This window comes from Nuphar pumila, chromosome 3 (genome assembly GCF_984573655.1).
Source record: "Nuphar pumila chromosome 3, dmNupPumi1.hap1.1, whole genome shotgun sequence".
Lineage (NCBI taxonomy): Eukaryota > Viridiplantae > Streptophyta > Magnoliopsida > Nymphaeales > Nymphaeaceae > Nuphar > Nuphar pumila.
This window is the reverse complement of record NC_143251.1, coordinates 127,710,001-127,731,288: the sequence shown is the minus strand read 5'-3', so window position 1 is coordinate 127,731,288 and position 21,288 is coordinate 127,710,001. Positions and strand designations below refer to the sequence as shown.

The following is a 21,288-nucleotide window of genomic DNA, read 5'->3' as shown; positions in this document are numbered from 1 at the left end:
CTCGAACTGTAGCAGAATACACCGCAGAGTTTCATCGTCTTTCCCTGCGTGTGCAGATCGAGGAAACAGCTCGTCAGCAGGTCACGAGGTACATTTCGGGTCTCTGTCCTGCTATCTCTGACGATTTTAGTTGTGTCACAGTGGAGACATTAGATCAAGCCAGCAGTTACGTCATGAACATCGAGGACAAGCTGAAGCGGAGGCAAGAATATAGGACGACTCGTAGTGAGCCCACCAGTCGACCCAAGCCGAGTTTTCCAACCAGGGGAGCAAGCTCCCCTAGTGATTCAAAGCCTAGAGCAGACCTTAGCAAACCTGACCAATCAGGCCCAGCTTTCCACACTCGGTCCAAAGTCAAACCTAGTGAGTCGACCCTTCGTTGTTTTAGGTGTCAAGAGTTAGGACATGTCGCGTCCAAGTGTCCCACCGTGAGCAGAAACACCCATCTTGTTGAAGGAATTGTAGAGTCTGCAAGTGAGAGTGGTAGTGATGACACGTCATTAGTTGAAGTTGAGGATGAGAGGGGAGTTATAGAGTTCGACGGCAACGTCGAAAGTTTGTTGTCCATCCGTCATGTGTTGACCACACCCCGAGAATCGGCCCCATCGAAATGGCTAAGGAATAACATTTTTAGGACCCGGTGCGACTGTGAGGGGCACGCTTGTGATGTCATCATTGACATCGGAGCATGTGAGAACATGGTGTCTGAGAGTGTGGTGTCTACCTTGAAACTCAACACCGAAAAGTTGTCCCAACCCTATAAGATGGCTTGGTTCAAGAAAGAAAACGAGGTTCCCATCACTCAGCGATGCCTAGTCCGGTTTTCCATGGGGGAACACTACCACGATGAGGTGTGGTGTGATGTAGCCCCTATGCACGCGTGTCACATTCTTTTGGGTCGTCCCTGGCAGTTTGATCGCCAGACAACTCATGATGGCCGCAAGAACACATACTCGTTTGTCTTTAATGGCCATAAGATAGTCCTTCTACCTATCAAGGAGACTGGTTTTCCCACTGTGGACAAACCTGAGCGAGTCCCCCGACTCGCAGGCCTCTTGTACCGGCTTTTCCTGAACCATTGTCAGGAAGATGGTTATTGTTATGCCCTAGTGGCAAAGCCAGTGATGAGTTCGTCAGTGTCCATTCCCGCGGACGTTGCCCCTCTTCTAGAGGAGTTCCGCGATATTATGCTGGATGAACTACCTGATGGATTACCTTCGGCAAGGGTAGTTCAGCATGCCATTGACTTTGTGCCAGGGTCGAGTCTACCCAATCTTCCCGCATATCGCATGAACCCCACTGAGCATACTGAGTTATTAAGACAGGTTCAGGACTTGCTGCAAAAGGGTTTCATTCGCGAGAGTGTTAGCCCTTGTGCCGTTCCCGCCTTACTTACTCCTAAGAAAGATGGGTCCATGCGCATGTGTGTCGATAGTCGTGCGATCAATTGCATCACCGTCAAATACCGTTTTCCCATTCCTCGTTTGGATGATATGTTTGATATGTTATCTGGTGCCTCCATTTTTTCTAAAATAGATCTAAAAAGCGGGTATCACCAGATTCGTATACGCGAAGGGGACGAGTGGAAAACGGCATTCAAGACGCGTGATGGATTGTACGAGTGGTTAGTCATGCCGTTTGGGTTATCTAATGCCCCAAGTACCTTTATGAACATGATGACCCAGGTCTTGCATCCGTGTATTGGGAAGTTTGTTGTTGTCTACTTTGACGACATTTTGATCTATAGTTCCTCATTGTCCGATCATTTGAGTCACCTGCGTCAAGTCTTAGATATTTTGCGAAAGGAAAAATTGTATGCCAATGCCAAAAAGTGTGAGTTTATGACGTCCACTGTCGTGTTCTTAGAGTTTATTGTATCATCTGATGGCGTCAAGGCCGACCCCGCAAAAGTCCGCGCGATTGTCGATTGGCCTACCCCAAAGACTATAGGAGAGATCCGTAGTTTTCACGGGTTAGCCACTTTTTACCGACGTTTCGTGAGGAATTTTAGTACCCTTATGGCCCCCATCACGGAGTGCCTCAAAGGTACTAGTTTTCATTGGACGCCCGCGGCTGGCAAAGCCTTTACGACCATCAAAGAAAAAATGACCAGTGCCCCTGTCTTAGCTCTCCCAGATTTTAGTGCAGTCTTTGAGGTTGAATGTGATGCCTCCAAAGTGGGGATTGGCGCTGTCTTGAGTCAGAATCGTAGGCACGTTGCCTTCTTTAGTGAGAAGCTGACTCAGGCCAGGTGCCAGTACTCCACTTACGATGTTGAGTTCTATGCCGTTGTACAAGCCCTCGTTATTGGAGACATTATCTCATTTATAAGGAATTTGTCTTGTACACGGACCATGAGGCTTTAAAGTATCTGAATAGTCAAAAGAAGTTGAGTGTTCGTCATGCCAAGTGGGTCAGCTTCTTGCAAGAGAACACCTTTTCGCTTCGCCATCAATCTGGTACCCTAAACAAGGTGGTTGATGCTCTTAGTAGGAAGAACAACCTTCTGATGACTATGTCAGTGCAAGTCATTGGTTTCGAACAATGCAAGGAGTTATACCCCACAAACCCTGATTTTCACAAAGTCTGGGAATGGTGCATCTCTTCAGATCGCACCCTCGACCCCCGTTTTTGTATTCATAATGGTTACCTCTTCCGTGGTAACCAATTATGTGTGCCCAATTTCTCCCTTAGACTTCAGTTGATTTCTGAATTACATGAAGGAGGGTTAGCAGGGCATTTCGAGCATGATAAGACGTTCGCTCTCTTAGATGAACGATACTTTTGGCCCAAAATGCGCAAAGATGTCAAGTTCATCCAAGGCTGTCATGTGTGTCAAGTGTCCAAGGGTCATCGTCAGAATAGTGGTCTGTATACTCCGTTACCCATTCCTGAACGGCCGTGGGAGCATGTCTCCATGGATTTTATCGTGGGCCTTCCCCGCACACCACGTCGTTTTGATTCAATTTTAGTAGTTGTTGACCGGTTCTCCAAAATGTCTATCTTTGTCCCGTGTAAGCGCACCACCGATGCCTCTTTAGTTGCCTCATATTATTTCAAGGACGTTGCTCGTTTCCATGGTCTACCTCACACAATCACTTCTGATCGCGACACGCGTTTTATGAGCCACTTTTGGAAATTGTTATGGGCCCTGTTGAAGACTAAGCTTCAGTTCAATAGTGCGTATCACCCTCAGACTGATGGCCAAACCGAAGTTGTGAACCGCACCTTAGGAAATTTGTTACGAAGCCTAGTGGGCGAAAATGTCAAAACTTGGGATCTCGTATTGCCCCAAGCCGAGTTCGCCTATAACAACTCCATTAACCGTTCTACTGGTAAATCTCTGTTCCAAGTAGTGTATGGTCGGTCTCCCACCCATGTCGTTGATCTAGCCCCTGTGTCAGATCTCTCAGCTCCAGCTCCGGATGCCTTTGATGCCGTCGAATATATGCGTGACATTCACAGACAAGTCCGGGCCAAACTTGTTGAAAGCTACGAGACCTACAAAGCTTTCGTAGATCAGGGTCGTCGTGATGTCCAATTCGAGGTCGATCAACTTGTCTGGGTGTATCTGCGTCCAGAGCGTTTTCCTGTAGGCACCTATAGAAAATTAAGTCCTAAGAAGTATGGCCCTTTTAAGATCCTTCAGCGATTGGGTTTGAATGCTTATCTCATTGAGCTGCCCGATGATTGGCATATTTCCCCTATTTTCAACGTGACTGATCTATATGCTTACTGTGGCAACAACAAGTCGACAGAGCCGACTTCTTCCCAACCAGGGGAGAATGATGCAGGGCAGGACCCGATTGGGTCCATTGTGCCACCCGATCCGCCACAAAGGGTAGATGAAGGACCCCGCGTGTATGACTCACTTGCAGGGACGGAGCCACGACGCAGGGAGGTACCCATGCGCACCTACGCCAGGCGTGGTGGAGTTCACACGCCCCAGAACCAGCTGCAGATAGAGGCTGACCCAGATCGTGGATCGGATCTAAATCTGGATCCGCGATCCGGGTCCAGTAAATAGCCTTTAAGAGGCCATTCCTAGGGTTGCGTGGAGGCAGAGATGATTGAAAGCTCCAGCCGTTATTTCCTCCAGCAGTTTTCCTATTCTTTATTGCCTGCATACTGTTTTTTCCTTTACGTTCTTTATTGTTATTGATTTTTCCCATTGTTTAGTGCAACTGTTTGATTTTAATAAAGAGTTTCAGCCACACCGATTCACGGTGGGACTTTGTTTCACTCCTCCTCCAACGTGGGCTGCATCAATATGATTGAAGATCAAGAGCATCCTTTAAGGAAGCAACAAATGGAAGAACTTGATGAAGTCAATGAAAACATTTTATGTAATGGATTCTTTCTTTGTAATTGCAAACTCATGGTGAGTCATCGTAAGTTTGAGGGGGGTGTTAAGATTACTCTATCCTTTTTGTATGTATATAATATAATATAATATATATATATATATATGTAAATATGTATATATAATATTTATATTATATTATATATATATATATATGTATATATATTTATATACATATATATTCATTGTAAAGTCAACTAAAGTAGACTTTGCACTAGTTGTTGGGAACTCAACCCAACAGCTAGATTTGTGTTGGAAACTAATTAGATTTCTAGTCCAATGGCCATTGGACTATCTCACTCCTCTCTTTACTCTATCTCTTTCTCTCTTTTTTCTCTCTATATATATGAAGTGTGTGTGCTTATTGTGGGTGAGAGAGTGATTGGTAGTTTTAGGTTCTTTTGTGTGTTTTTGAGTGTATTATAGTGATGCCCTTAAGTATTTATTTCTTTTATATATTTTTGTTCATTATGAATGAAATCATTTATTCATAAAACTTGTATCAAGTTTTGCATATTGTTAGTATTCAAATATATTTCGATTGGCATTTAGACTGTGATTTGGAATGTCTTGGGTTTCGTGCTATTTCATGACACATAACTCGAATGACATGACATTTGGTATGTAGATAGTGGATGCAAGAGTCACATGACAGGGAATTGAGAGAGCTTTGTTCAGGTAGATGAAAGCGCCATTTCCAAAGTAAATATGAGAGATGAAAATTTTCAAAATGTTGAAGGAAAGGAAGTCATAGCCATGAAGACAAAATCAGGTTAGAGTGTTAGACTAAACTTATACATGTTGTCTCTTATGTTCCTGGTTTAGCATAAAACTTGTTAAGTATTGGTCAACTCATGCAAAAAGGATGCTCGATAAATTCCAATAGTGACTAATACACTATAGTTGACAAGAAGAGTCAACAAGTGATGGCCCAGTGTTATTAAAAACGCGCCTCAAGGCGCAAAAAGCGCTCCTCGCCTCAAGGCGAGAGGCTTTTTGCCTTGAGGCGCATGTGTAAAGCGCAAAACCCTCGAGGCGTGCGCCTCATAGGCCTTGAGGCGCACACCTCGAGGCGAGGCGCGCCTCAGGCTGAGGCGTACACGCCTCAAAGCCTTTGGTCAAATGAGGGTCAAAACCCTCATTCGACCAAAAATTAGGGATAAACCCCAGACCCTTTATGTGTTGAATCAACAACTTTCGAACCCCTCTTTCTGTTTTTTTCTCACAGCAATCTCTCCCTCTTGACTCTCACAGTTGCAGCATTCTCTGTCTCTCTCGTGGTGGAGCCGAAACAGGCACGCCTCTCTCGTGGTGGAGCCGAAATAGGTACGTCTCCCTCTAAGCTTTCAGCCGGTTCTCCTGGCAGATGACGGTGTAGCGAGCGAGTCCGTTGGCATTCTCGTGGATGGAGAGCCCCAATCGTGATAAAGTACCAACAGCCCCAATGCACCAGCGGATCCGGTGCCTTCAGCTTGACACAATACCCCGCTGACCACATGAGTAGCCACCGCAGTGGTGAATTGCCGATAAGTTTAAAATAGCATGATTTTATCACGATGATTTCAAATGCCCGTGTCTTACGATAAGAAAACACTATTTATCAGATTTCACCGGTTTTGAAAATATTGCAGGTTTTTATTGTAATATTAAAATAAGTATCACTGTAAAAAACAATTTTGCAATATTTTTTTATGTTATTTCTATTTTTGTATTGTATATATAGTTCGTATTTAATATATGCTGATATTTTCCCAAGATTTATCCTTACTTTTTAACGTATCGTGAGATTTGGTACATGGGTACAACTACCACCATTGGTGAATAGTGGGATCAAACTTGGATCTGAATCTCATTTGCAGAATATTCAGTTATTTTTTTACTCATGGGCTAGATCCACTGAAAATGGGCAAAACATATTGATCATGATTTTAAGCACGGCAGACCTAAGGCATAGCGGGATGGGGCCTAGACTGTTTGACGGGTAGTTTAGGTTCAAATCTCATGGGCGTCACCCCCTGCCGAAGCTTGGCAACTCGCTGGGGTCGAGGGGTAAGCCCTCGGAGTTTTATGCCGACATGGATAGAGACCGTAGTACGATAGGTTGAGCCAGCATGGCTAGGTCTCTGCGCCAATGGCGGTTTCTTCGAATAAAAAAAATGATTTCAAGCACGGGGCTCTCCTTGTCTGGTAGGATCAGCTAGTGCACCTTGTGTTGGGAAGTTGCAGGTTCAAAACCCAATGGTATATTTGTATAACTAGTAGGAGTCTGCCTAAACGCAGCTTGGCTTAAAAAAAAATGATTTCAAGCAAGTAAAATGGGTTGAGTGATGCTAATTTCGACCCAGATTTGTTCATATTTATTTTACCTGATTTCACCCATATCTAACTGTACCTGATTATATATATGTGCTTTGAATTGGACCCAGATTAGAAAATATACTAGTGGACCCAATAATATATGAGCCAGATTTGGTTCGGACTCGAGTTAGAACTCTGATTGATTTGTGTCCTTAACAAACACCACACTTTACTCTTTCATTTATTTTAATCCACCAAAATTTGCTCAGGGTCCTCGCCTAACTTCAAGGTGCAAGTATACAAAGTGGGGCTAATGTCTGATATTTTTAGATAATTTTTTATAATTTTTTAAAAGTTTTCAAAAAAAAAGTGAGGCTTACGCCTCGCCTCGGTTTTTGGTGGAGTGCCTCGCTACGCCTCAACGCTTTTCACAACACTGTGATGGCCAAAGTGAAAATGTCTCCAAATAAAGTTTTTCCCTTGACTATGGCTCCGTGTGATAGGCTTTAATGCTATGACACACAGACTCTTCTAACAGGGCACCGCACCCGCGTCACACCCACCTAGACGGGTGGGACACTTGGACACAACTTCCTTTGTGTTAGGTGAAGTCAACCACATTGAGGTTCATTTCTATTCAAAAGTAGATTCAGTTAACCCTAATCATGTTCAATTTTATCTATATTATATATATAAATACATTGAAGAAAAGAAAATATGTGAAGGTTGTATCTAAGGTAAATTCCAAAGACTGCCATTCCCGAACTCACCTTGGAAGGCGAAGTGCAACTGGAGTTGATCCATGTGCATATCTGTGAACCATCTCATAATGAAAGTAAGTACTTCTTGCTCTTCGTTGATGACTATAGCAGGATGATGTGGGTGTACTTTCTTAAGCAAAAATCAGAAGTTTTTATGTCTTCAAGCAATTCAAGGCATCAATAGAAAATGAGAGTGGTTACAAGATGAAGAGATTTAGGACGGATTGCGGAGGAGAATTCACGCCCAATGAATTTTAGAGTTACTGCAAACAACATGGCATCAAAAGGCAGTTGAGTGCGGCAAAAACACCACAACAAAATTATGTAGTCGAATGCCAAAATTGAACCATTGTCGAGATGGCAAGGAGCATGCTCAAAGGAAAGAATCTCTCCAATAGTTTTTGGGCCGAAGCTGTTAACATTGTTGTGCATATTGTGAACAGAGCTCATAAAAAGTCCATTAACCACAAAACTCTGTATGAAGCTTGGTATAAGCACAAACCAAAGGTAAACTATTTCAAAGTCTTTGGTTGTGTTGCTTATAGTAAAGTTCTATCTCAATATAGAGAGAAATTTGATGAAAAGGGAGGAAACTTCATATTTATTGGTTATAGTGATACTTCTAAAGCATATCATCTCTTTAATCCTAATACAAAAGAATTGGTGATTTCGAGAGACATGATCTTTGATGAAGGTGATTGGAACTCAGAATCAAGCTTAGTGCAAATAAGTGACAAGGATGATCCAACTACATCAAGCACTCCTGCAAGAAAAGAAGATGTTGATTCGAGTGATTTTGAATATGAAACTTCCTCGAGAAAGGTGAGATCCCTTGTAGACATTTATAATTCATGTGATTTTGCACTATTTTCCTGTGAGCCTCAAAACTATGAAGAGGTCATCCAAGATAATATTTGGAAAACTGCCATGAACGAGGAATTCTCTGCAATAAAGAAAAATCATACATGGGAGTTAGTAGATAGACCAAAAGGAAAAGATGTTGTTGGTCTAAAATAGATTTTCAAAACAAAGTACAATGGGGATGGCTCAATTCAAAAGCACAAAGCTCGACATATAGCAAAGGGATACTCCCAGAAATATGGAGTAGAATTCAATGAAACTTTTGCTCCGGTGTTGAGAACAAAAACTACATGAGTTGTGCCAGCCATCACAATTGAGTTAAAAATTTCAGTCTATCAACTATATGTAAAGACAATCTTCCTAAATGGGGAACTCAAAGAAGAGGTTTATGATGAGAAACCTCTTGAATTTAAAAAGAAAGGATGTAAAACCCCATTTAAAAAAAAAATCTGTTTGGACCCGAGCCGGGTCGGGTCCGGAACCGATCCGGGCCCCTTTTTATTTTAGGGTTTTAAAAAACCCGAGCATTCGGGCGCCGCAACCCCCCCCCCCCCTTTCTTTTCCCTTCGCATGCGGGCAAGTTTGGGAAACCCACCAGGGGTTTCCCCTTTCGATTGCCCCCTGCGCCTTTATGGGAGAGGTTGGAGGGCGAGGGGAGTCACGCCTCCCTCTCGCAGCCCTCGCTCCCCCCTCCGCGCCGGTCTCCTCCCTCGCTGCGCCCCATCGCCGACGCCGGCCACCGCTCCCAGGTACGCCATCCTCCCTCTTCTCTTCTCCTCCCTCTTTTCTTCCTCACCCACCTCCCTGTCACCTCGCCGGGAGGCTGGGAGGCCGGCAGGCGGCTCACAGCCACTGCCGCGGCCTCCCACCGCCTCCCTGTGCCATCGGGGCCCCGACAGGTGGCCTACGCGGCCCCTGTCGTCCCCTTCTCTCGCTGGGGTTCGCCGGAGTGCCGGCAGGGGACCTGAGGCCCCTGCGACACCCCCCCTTTTTCTTTGTTGCCACCTTGTGGCATTTGGCAGGGACTGGCCCCCCCTGCCGTCCAGTGCTGTCGGCAGGGGCTCAGCCCCTGCCACTTCTTGCTGTCGGCAGGGGTTGGCCCCTGTCGTCTTGTGCTTTCGGCAGGGGCTGGCCCCCTGCCATCTCATTGCTGTCGGCAGGGGCTCAGCCCAGCCCCTGCCACTGTGTGCTGTTGGCAGGGGTTGGCCCCTGCCGTCCTATGCTTTTGGCAGGGGCTGGTCCTATGCTTTTGGCAGGGGCTGGCCCCCTGCCATCTCATTGTTGTCGGCGGGGCTCAACCCCTGCCACTGTGTGCTGTTGGCAGGGGCTCAGCCCCTGCCACTTCTTGCTGTCGGCAGGGGTTGGCCCCTGCCGTCTTGTGCTTTCGGCAGGGGCTGGCCCCCTGCCATCCATTGCTGTCGGCAGGGGCTCAGCCCCTGCCACTTCTTGCTGTCGGCAGGGGTTGGCCCCTGCCGTCTTGTGCTTTCGGCAGAGGCTGGCCCCCTGTCATCCATTGCTGTCGGCAGGGGCTCAGCCCCTGCCACTGTGTGCTGTTGGCAGGGGCTCAGCCCCTGCCACTGTGTGCTGTTGGCAGGGGCTCAGCCCCTGCCACTTCTTGCTGTCGGCAGGGGCTCAGCCCCTGCCACTTCTTGCGGTCGGCAGGGGCTGGCCCCCTGCCATCTCATTTCTGTCGGCAGGGGCTCAGCCCCTGCCACTTGGTGGCTGTCGGCAGGGGTTGCCCCCCTGCCGCCACGCTATTTGTTTTTGACAGAGGACTCAGCCCTGTCGCCCCGCTGCGGTCTGCAGGCAAAAGGCTTGTCCTTGACGTTCTTCTGATTTCGGCCAGCAGGGGCACACCCCTGCTGCCTCTCTTTTTCTCCTATAGGCAGGCTTGTTTTTCTACTTCTCCGCATAATAATTAAAGTAGCACTGTTGCAGACCTCGCATCGGACCCCCCGCTCTGGCTCCGCGGCCCGAGCTTCGTATCATCTACACGCGTAGACGCACGCAGCTGCACGACATCCCGAGGTAGGGAAAAGTCGCACGATGGGTTTGTAAGAATGAAATAAAATTATAAGGATTTTGTGATAGAATAATTTATTTGGCATGCATTCTCACTCGTAGAATTTCCTAACTGGGGATTATCTGTGTTGTGTTTCTACATCTGTATTCTTTTGGAAATTTCATGCTTATTGTTGAAGCTCTACGAGTAGACTCATTGCTAGAAAGACCTTATTCCTATATTTTCGCCTTGCTCACTGTTATAAGTTACTATAAATGCCTTATTGATTATTGCCTGATGAATCTTGGATGCGACTTCTTGATTCTTAGTATTCGAGCATGCCAAGCATAATACAGACATTTATAAAACCTTGTGATAGGTTATCTATCGAGAACCCACAAATTTACTTTCGTAGTTAGACCTGAAGAAAAGTATGATACAATAGTATGGGAGGTCATTCAGTACCTCAAAGTGATTAAGAAACTCCTTATTGATATCCATGAGATAATACCGGCCTCCACAGGCCCCTCTGCTCAGAGAGCAATTCATGTTATGCATGAACCAAAAGAATCATAAAACATTATGTTGCCCTCTCATCGTAGTTGTACCTCTAGGAAGGTACGATCGTACTTTTGGACAAGTACGTCCCATGTGGGTTACGATGGTGGGATGATGAGGTTGTAGCAACCTCGATGAGTGCAATTAGCACAATGCTGAGATCACATAAAGGGTGACCTTTCGCCTTCACATGCAAGATGCTCGAGTGGGTCTAATGGACCAGAGCATGTAGGATGGGGCGGCGGTTAAGAAACCCCCGTCGTACCCATCCGATCTTCACGGTTCATCAAGGGAGAGGATGGATGGTACAAAGACTCCGATGGACAGGTTGTTAACAACCACCCCACGAGCAAAAGACTCGGTTTTCCCCAGTCATCGGAGTTAGGGGAATTGGGATTACCATAAATTATCCTAGGTGGTAACTCCCAGGCACTTCTGCAGAAGTTGGATGCATCCATGGGCCACGAATGCCTTTGGGGATTTACTCTCTTGGTCACTGACCGTCCCCTTAGGAGCGGACTCGGTCAGCCATCCGGGTTAATGAAAACACCTGATATAATAAACCCCCGGATCGGTCTCGGTTGTTTCTACGTTTCGCGTCTGTGCGTACCCACAGGCCAGTTAATATCAGAACTTAAAGAATATATTCATGAATAGTTGTAGATGACTGAGACTTACACTGCTTCAACTAACAACTCTTTGCACTTATTACATTTGTTAGAATAGACTGAAGTTGCTTTAATTGCTTAAATATCATAATTGTTTATCTTATGAATGTCCTGTTTTATTTTCATTCTGCTTATCTGTTCGTGCACCTACTGGTTTGTTATGAAACTGACCCATTTCATGGGCAGGTGAGGAGTAGGACTTCACTGACGGTCGATGGTGTGGTGCAACGTAGATCAAGATTCATCTTCTTTCTGCTGGCGGGTTGGCTCTGGGACTTTTTGGAGTTTTCTTAGATTTATTGAACTTTGGAATAAAATGCTCATTTTGTAATAAAATGCAGATTTTAATCGATTGCCTTATTTCTTAAATTCCTTTAAGTTGTTGCACATATGAACGATGGGTTTTCAGCTAACGTACCCAAGATTGTTGACTTGTGTTCCTTTCTAAATGTCTTTCGCTGTCGTTTTTAAAAGTTCAAACTTTAAATCTTTGAAAGGTTTTTCGATAAGGTTTTCGAAATCACAAGTCGAAATTTTGGGGCGTTACAAAGGATGTGAATAATAGGACTACAGATTGAAAAAGGCCCTATATGGCTTGAAACAAGCACTGCAAACTTGGAACATGAAAATAGACCAATATTTTCAAAAGAATATATTTCAAAGAAGTTCAAGCGAGCCATCTCTATATGTGAAAAGAGAAGGGAAAGAATATTTTTTAATTGTGTACTTAATATGTGAATGATTTGATCTATGTTGGATCAAATGCAAAAATAATGGACAAGTTCAAAGAACAAATGCAAAAATAATTTGCCAAGTTCAAAGAAGCCATTATAAAGGAGCATGAGATGACTGATTTGGGGATCATGAAATATTTCCTTGGAATCCAAGTCAAACAGAAAGAAGGAGAAATTTTCATTTCTCAAGAAAAATATATTGAAATTTTGTTGAAAAGATTAACATGGTAAATTGCAAGATAATAAGCACATCGATGGTCATAAATGAGAAGCTATCAAAAAATGGTATGAAAAAGGTGGATGCATTGGTATAATGAAGCTTGGTCGGGTCTTTGATTTATCTCACCAATACAAGACTGGACATCGTAAATACAGTAAGTCTTGTATCTAGGTTCATGGATGAACCAAGAAAACTTCACCTTGTAGCAACAAAAAGGATTTTGAAGTATCTACAGTGCACAAAGAGTTTTGGAATCAATGAACCGATAGAGTTTTGAGAACAACTTAAAGCTAGTTGGTTATACCGATAGTGATTGGGCAGGATCGGTTGGTGACAGAAAAAGCACCTTGGGCTATGTTTTTTGCCTAGAAACAAAAGTGATCTCTTGGTCATCAAAGAAGCAGAGCACAATCGCATTGTCATATGCCAAAGCAGAGTATACTGCAGCTACCACTACAGCAAGTGAGGCAGTTTAGCTAAGAAGACTTCTTGCAGACTTACATCAAAAGCATGAAGGACCAATCATCATTAATTATGAGAAGTCGCCCATAGCAATGATAGGAAATCTGGTATTTCGCAATAGATCAAAGCATATTGAGATTCATCACCATTACATCGGAGAATTGGTCGAGAAAGAAGAAATTTTGCTAGAATTCATTCCCAACAACCAGCAAGCTGCAGACATGTACACCAAGCCATTGCCCATTGACAAGTTTGAAGGCTTCAAAACCATTTTGGGAATTACAAATTAAGAGGGGATGTTAAAATGTAATCTGTAATTAGGATCTGGATCCAATTTTGAACCAAAATCCAAGATCCATATTTTATCATGCAAGTCGGCTAAGACAGTAGAACTCTCTTCTACCTTATCTTCATTCTAAAAAAGGAGGACTCTAGAAGAATGGTTGGTTTACCAAAGAGACTCTTTGGAGATTGAGCCTATTCCAAACTTAGCATGGGACGTCCTCATCTCTTCAGCCCCTTTGGCTCTATATAAGCCCCTTTGTACCTTGTATTGTATCATCGCTCTTCCAATGAAGTTCTTTTGTGCCTAATTGAGAGTGAGTGCTTATGAGTGAGATGTGTGTTTCAAGAGTGAGTGTGTGTGAGAGCTAAGGAGTCTCATGTGTATATATATATATATATATATATATATATATATATATATATATATATATATATAGAGACACACACACACACATGCTTGTGCCAAAACACAACAAATAAAACATACCCTTTCATAAAGCCCAATTTGGTAGAAACACATGACCAAGATAATTCCTGAACTTTTACATAGGCACACTTGAAACAAGCTGTAAGCATTTCACAAACATGCAGTGAAAGACGTCATCCACCAGATAACCATCCTTTTGAATAGGTCTGATACCAAGAAGGATGGTCAAAGAAATGCTTAAAAGGCACATAAGAAAACATTAATCCATAAAGCTGGGAATCCTTATGGCCATGGGCCCATGGTGCATAAACTTGTCAAGGACTTGCAATCATACATAATCCCTTTAAGCCAGACAAAAACCAACCAAATTATCTAAGTACGAACAACTAAGAGCACACCTGCTATCCCATTTTGCATCTCTCCATTCTAAGCAAAAAATAAAACCATTTCACAAAGCTTCAACTAGTCAGTTTCTATCTTGTGTTACTGAAATCAAGTGTTTCACCTGATGCATCAGCAATATGAGCTGTGTCACAGTGTTCTCCAATTTACTCCCATGTTGTGTCCTCTGGTAGTATTTTTAGTGGAAAACTGCAGGAAAATAGTGTGTCCCATGTCCTTTTAGGCATGTTCATGTGATGTAGGCTATGAGTTCTTATTGCTTACAGCTTCCTAAAAATGAGTGCAATTGGTGGCAGTGAAAGAAAGAGGATATAGGACTCTTTCACTTTAAGTTAGGCTAATAACTGAATACATGGAGAATTCATCTCTAGCCATAATTTCAATGATTCAACCATTAGGAATCAAGTGGGTTTACAAGACAAGTTGGAGCTGTATAGATCAATTGATTAGTAGAAAAGTGGAATTGCATAGAACATGCCAAAATGAATGTGCTTATGATCGACTGTCAAGGGGTATTTTTGACAGTTAACTACCTTGACACATCCATGAAAATTTAAATTTTTGAGAAATCTGTGTTTAGAAAATTAAAAAGCTAATCATGCAAATACCATGTACAAACCCAAAAAGAGTCTCCGTAGATTAAATGAAGGCCAAGAACATGGCATGATTAACTGCTATTTTCTTAATGATGGAATTTTGAAGATTATTACTGATTCATCCATTTATATTAAGCATAACACAATTTTGATTTAGTATTTGATACTTATATGTATGTATGTGTGCATATATGTATTAGAAGCCAAACACACATATACATCTGTGTGTGTACGGCTGTGTCCTCATGTCCTATTTTTTTTAGAATTGACGTGTTGTACCAAGGTTGCAATGTATCCCATTCCCACATCCGTATCCATGTGACACAGGTTCTCTGCAAACCAGTGTCATTATCTCATGGTAACACAATTCTTAAATGATTTCAACCGTCTACCAAAATGGACAACTATATAGGGATCCAATAACTTTCATCTTCTAGTACTGTTACAGTCGACACTGTGCAGAAAGAGTAACTGGTCCTTCACTGACCTTGTTGAGGTAATTCATTTGCATGAGGACACATGTAAGAACAACCGTCATAAAGAACCATGTCTGTGGGTAAATCAATTGATTGGAACCTTCAAAGGTTAGCTTCAATAAGGTTCCAAGAGCCTTGACACTCATCACCTGCAGGCAGACAAAGAAGCGAAAAATAAACCAGGCACAGGGTTTCTATAGGTCCTAGTTATTATAATACAGAGGATGTTCCGAATCAGTAGCCATGAAACACAGATAATCTAAAATTTATACCGAAAGAGAGCCCATAAGAGAACATATTCCCGTGAAGACCAACACATTTGTATTTCCACATTGAGGAGCAAAATGGAAGATCAGCACCAGGACCAATGCAACAACCGATGCCACATAAAGCAGAAAAGCTGAATCAAGAACATCAGACTCAGATTTAATATTTTCATAAGCAACGCACTATTGTAGGAATTAATAAGATTAGAAGATAATGCATACCAGGCTGAGTTGCCATGATCCATATTTCCTGGACAGAAGTAATTGAGCTCTCTTGTGGTGCATGAATGACGATTATGACAGAACCAGCGATACACATTACACATCCCAGCATGCCTAACGGGTGTAGCCTCTCCTTGAGGATAAAATGAGCCAGTACAGCACTACTCATTCAAGGAACAATCATAACCATAGTAAATTTTCATTAGCTAGGGGGTCAAAAACAAAAACAAAAACAAAAATTAGAAAGAGAAAATGTTGGAATTACCTGACAATTATACTCAGCGCACCAAGTGGAGTCACTAAAACTGCAGGAGCAAAGGCATATGCAACAAAATTCGCCACCTCTCCGACAATCACTAGATCAATGCCAAAAAAGAAAAGGAGAAGCGTTGATTGGCTTACAAATAAGGCATAAAATCATTGTGTTTGCATTACGAAACTAAACACACTATGAAACACAGAGAAATATATTCGTGAAGATGCCAAGATTCAGCTGCTACATGGGAGTTAGTTTTTCAATTCATTGACCAACCAAATTATTGAAGAAGGAAAAATCAACCAAACTAGCATATTCATTTTTTTTTTCAAATGGAAGCAAGAATCCCAATTCAGTGACACAACCAAACAGCAAACGAAATAAAGAAACATGAACCATGAAATTGCCAAAAAACATCCAACTTATATAAAGGGAAAGTGCATACTTCAGCAATAAACTACAAGGTGAAAATGATTTTCTATATATTTGGATCACAATCTCTGACTAAATTACCAAGTAATTGAGCAATACCAAGAATAAAAAGTCCAATCTTTGTAGCCTAAATACCAAAACATAACAAGAAAAACTTACTTGTGATCATGCCCACCCACCATAGAGGTTCTAAGAGATAGGAATACCCTCCAACACCTGCGACAACCACATCAAAAAGGAAAGGAACCTATCAAAGAAAAGATCAAATTCATCTAGAATTCAAGCTTTCCTCGGCATCAGGACCTCAATTCAATCGAACCCACCTGCTCGGACTCCGGAAGCGGCCGCCCGCCGGAGACCCTTCTTCTTGATGATGAAGCTTGCGCCGATGAACCCACTTGAGAGAAGGGCTAAAGTGAAGCCTTTGAGATTATCTGCAGACACAGACATGCCGATCCCTCTCTTGTTCTTCTGCCCACCTTCATCCCCTGAGAAATTCTAGGCCTGAGCCATCCTCTCTCTCTCTCTCCCCTTGGATTCTTCTTTATCAGATGTCTGTATTTTCTTTAGGGAAATTACCAAAATGATGCTTCAAAGTTTCTTATATTCTAATTTGGACGCCCTTTAGGCCTTTACTAACACTTTCCATAAAGGTATAGGCTTTCTTAAACACCATTACGCTGGTATTTTTTGCAATCCTAAACACTTCTGACAAACATAGTTGCACATATTTTCTGCTTAATCCTAACCTGAAATCCATTCATCATTGCTTATTTATTTATAACCATGCTTTGATTGGGTCGATTCAACGAGAAAACTTGATTTTTATTCCAAGTTTTGGTGCAATATGAGTCATTGGTTTTCGGTCGCTCTAAATATGAGTATTCACATTAAAAATGCCTAATTTAATACACATTCTCTACCAAGTCATAGAGAATAGGTCTCTGAGTTTGAAATAAGCAAACACCCAAAACTTTATCCTTTGAACTAATTCATGAGGATTTAAGAGATGAGATTGTTCAAGAGCTACTCATTACTCCGTTTGGAACTTAGAAAATTTTTGTTCAAAATACAAAAACAAAATCCTCCCTTCATTTTTTTGATAAGCAAACTGGCGTTAGGTGCCCTAAGGGGGGTTGGCGTAGTGAGATGAGGCCTTGGCGGGCAGTCAAGGTTTGATTCTCATAGGTGTCGCCCTCTTAGGATAGGCCCCGGGGGGCAGGGGTCTTAGCTTCTGAGTTTTACGCTTTCGGCACAACGACCGCAGGCTGAGCCACTGCAACTAGGTCTTCATGCCTGATGCAGTTTATTCAGGTTATATTTTTTTTTTTTTAAACTGGCGTTAGGCAAACCCCCACCAGTTATACAACCGTATCATTGGGTTTTGAACTTGCAACGTTTTCAAATTTGCAAAATTTTACATGGTTTTCACATCTGCATGTATGAAAATTTTCATCACCTAAAAAGGTGAACACATGACTGAAAATTTTCTCAGTGGCACGTTCTCATATCTCATGCTTTTCATATGAATGAATGATTCATTTTTTTATGAAAGTTCTGCCCGTTTCCGAATAATACCTTATAGCCAGTCGGTATGGAAGCACATCAAAATTTCTCTCAAGGGCAAGTTTGGAAGGAAGAATTCATTTTTACACGTCCAAGTAAATTCCATGAAAAAAACGAATCATATTATTTCGATCTTATGAATAAGTTTCTTATTTTTGTTCTCTATTTTATACAAAAGGCACAATTCAATTTGTCATGTTTGTTTGATACTAAGGAATTGGTTCAGCTGGTTCCAAACCTTCTATAAATTGGATTAATCGGTCATACTCAAAATCATTTTTACATCTTAATATTAGACCAAAGTTAAACGTATCACATCCAAATCCTAACGTGTTTTGACGAATCATTCTTGATCCAAAACCTAATCAAATCCCTATTTTCTTTAGTATAACTCAGTTAAGTTAGATTTGGTTGTATGATGTATCACAAGATCTGAACCCAACCCATTTAGTTGAAGTAACAAAATGTTGAGAGAGAGAGAGAGTTGTATGATTTCCAAATTGGGAAAGCGGAAGCGGTTTCCACAAAATTGGTAACTATTACTAGATTTTTTTCTAAATAACAGCACCCTACTGATAATTGTTATTTAGAGAGGCCTTATGTGGATATCTTCCCTGTGCTCTTGTTTTATTTGCACTTCGCTTTTATGGTTGGTTTGGCATCTCTCTCTCCACCAGCCACTTAAGGCAGAGCAAGCCCATACAAAAAGTTCTCTTCTAAAATTTGGGTAGTCGAGTCAGAACAGTAAGGCTTGTGATGGATCTTTGACAGCATATTCACTATTGCCACCTGCACGTAGAGCGTGTTTGGTTCCTTTCCCAAGAAAATTAGTGATGCTCTGGGTCTATTGGAAAATCCATTAAGTCAAGTCCCATCAACACCTTTTCCTAGTTCTGCTACTGAAACTTCAATAAATTTCTGTTGTCATTTTTGCACTTGGTTTTCTATTGCTTTTTGACTTAGACCTTGCCAAAAATAAGACCAGTTACCTTGGTTATATATATATATATATTTATATATATATATATATATTTAGTGTTAACAAAGGTACAAAACGATTTACTAGAAATCTCTTTTGTTTGCATGCATTTGCTACCTGACCTGATAGGTGCGTTGAAACTCACATGAGAAACTTGTTATGACCAAACCTGACCTGATAGATGCGTTCAGTATGATCAAAATAATTTTAACTGGGACCCTTATAGTGACAAACGTTTTTATTGGTAATTTTTCGTTTTTCAAAAACTCATGAGAAATTGAAAAAAAATCATAAATCTCGCATTTTTTGGCAAAATCTTGACAATAAAAAAATAAATTAAAAAATACAAAAATTATTTTTATAAGAAAATATTTAAAAATAAAATACATGATTTTTCGTGATAAATAGCGGTTTAAAATGTAAATATTGCATTTAAATCACAGTATTTATGTTTTTTTCATAAATCTCACGATATTTTGAAAATCTTACGAGAAATTGCCGTTTTAAACTTTTAGGCAATTTCTCGCGAGATTTTCATAAATCTCGCGATATTTGTCACTTAGGTCACCAAACCCTGACCCTATTGGGTTTAGTACGGGTCAAAACCGACCCATTGACACCACTGGCGGTTTCATCTTTTAGTTGCTGCAGCCAGCTAATTCTTTCATTACATTGTTAGAGATACGAATTATCTTAGACAACCACAGGGGGGTTTCCCGATCCAACCTAATATTGATTGAGCTTGGACTTACCAGAACATGTCCCATGAGTTACAGTGGATCTAATCCTTCGTAAATTAGGCCCAGAATCAGGGGTGAGACCGTGAGAGTGGATATGATTTGGTCAGTACCGGACAAGCTTGGTTTATTCGGGACCCCAAACTCAATTGGATTCAACCCAAACGGGTCCATCCTGGCCCAGTGTCCACCTATAGCAATGAGTTAGAGACCCAGATGGCCCTTTTCAACCTTAGTCAAAAGACATAGAGGGTGCGTTTAAGTTGGAGCCTTGGCCTCATGAGTTCACAAAGTCAGCCTTATGGGTAGAGCTGTCAACTGGGTGGACTCAGGCTGGATCCAAGCCGTCCAGACACAGATCTGACGCTGAGGCACCTGAATTCAGATCCTCGTTTGATAAGTCCTGAACTGGGCAGACATGCATCTATAACCATGGACCATGTCTTAGTCCAATATTGACCAATTATGGGTGCAGGTGCAAATGGGTCAGATACGAGCTCAATCATGGTTGACCAAATCCCAAACTGGACTTGAGTTGAATCTGGATCTCAAATTTTACATGATAATATTGGATCTAACAAAAACAGATAAAGATCTGAACACCTGTCTTACATTAATAAGTACAAACGAGTCGGGTTTTATCTGAACCCTCACACAAATCCAACAGAAAATGACTGAATCCCAAACGAGTCCGAATCCTATCCAGAAGCATATGTTTTTTTGAAAGGCAAGCTGGGGGTTAGGCAGACCCCTACCAGTTATACAACTATACCATTGGGTTTTGAACCTGCAATGTCCCAACACAAGGTGACATACACTAGCTGCTCCTACCAGACAAGTGGAGCCCCCTTTGGTAATCCAGAAGCATATATGGATTCTGTTTTGATATCCATATTTCAAAATATCGTGTCGGATTCAGATCAGAGATGTCCCATTTTATGTCTTACCCGGCTACGTTGGCAAGAATTTTAGGTCCAAGGCCAGCTCGATGTTCGGATATTAGTCGACCCAGTGGCTGCAGTCCTAGGCTAAGCTTAATGCCATCTTGACGGAATGAGTCCCAGTGGTCAAAATCACATGCGGCCCAATTCTCTTGACTTGGTTTGAGCTTGGACGGTCTTGACTTTGAAAATATTTTGATAAGCCTGATGCAGTTGGACCTGCTCCATGGATATGACCCATAGTTCAAGTGATCGCTTATTTTCCTTTTTCGTGAATACGTTCCTGGAGAAAAAGAGATACCCGAAACGGAACACCCATTTAAGTTGTCAAAATATTTAAATATATTTTCAAAACCAAACACCAACCAAGACTCCATGGCCCAATGGATAAGGCGCTGGTCTACGGAACCAGAGATTCTGGGTTCGATCCCCAGTGGAGTCGTTTACTTTTGCCCTTTTTACTTTTCTTTTACTTGCGTTGTCGCATTATTAAATTGCTATACCAAAAACCGCCCCCAACTCTGCTAAATGATTTTTTTTTCCCTTTCGTGGGTTTTTTTTTTTTTGCAGTTCTGACCTCATAATGTGTTGGACATGGCCGATTTACGAGGAATCGCACCTGGATCATGTGTTTTTTATGAAAAAGCGGATATATTACAAAGATTTTGGACAATTTATAAACACCCACCCATGTGTCGGAATTGAACCCTTCAAGTGATATCCCTATCAAATCAAGTACATAGATCACATTTGTACGATAAGAATTTAAAAACAAA

The 21,288-nt window shown here is 42.0% G+C and overlaps 1 protein-coding gene and 1 non-coding gene across 2 annotated transcripts in view; one reads left to right on the top strand and one right to left on the bottom strand.

Moving 5' to 3' along the window:
- The window catches only part of LOC149843710 (putative magnesium transporter NIPA3), a 37,596-nt gene extending 20,774 nt beyond the window's left edge, over positions 1–16,822 (bottom strand). The window contains exons 1-6 of the mRNA XM_090000035.1: positions 16,613–16,822; positions 16,449–16,505; positions 15,867–15,957; positions 15,602–15,762; positions 15,386–15,513; positions 15,125–15,262 (exon numbers count right to left, since the gene is read on the bottom strand). Of these exons, the coding sequence (XP_089856161.1) occupies positions 15,125–15,262; positions 15,386–15,513; positions 15,602–15,762; positions 15,867–15,957; positions 16,449–16,505; positions 16,613–16,739 (702 nt within the window). The 5' untranslated portion in view covers positions 16,740–16,822. The remainder of the gene's footprint in view (positions 1–15,124; positions 15,263–15,385; positions 15,514–15,601; positions 15,763–15,866; positions 15,958–16,448; positions 16,506–16,612) is intronic.
- A 4,059-nt stretch (positions 16,823–20,881) lies between these two features.
- On the top strand, positions 20,882–20,954 carry TRNAR-ACG (transfer RNA arginine (anticodon ACG)). Its single transcript has one exon. It is a non-coding gene; the product is annotated as a tRNA-Arg (tRNA).
- The last annotated feature ends 334 nt before the right edge of the window (positions 20,955–21,288 follow it).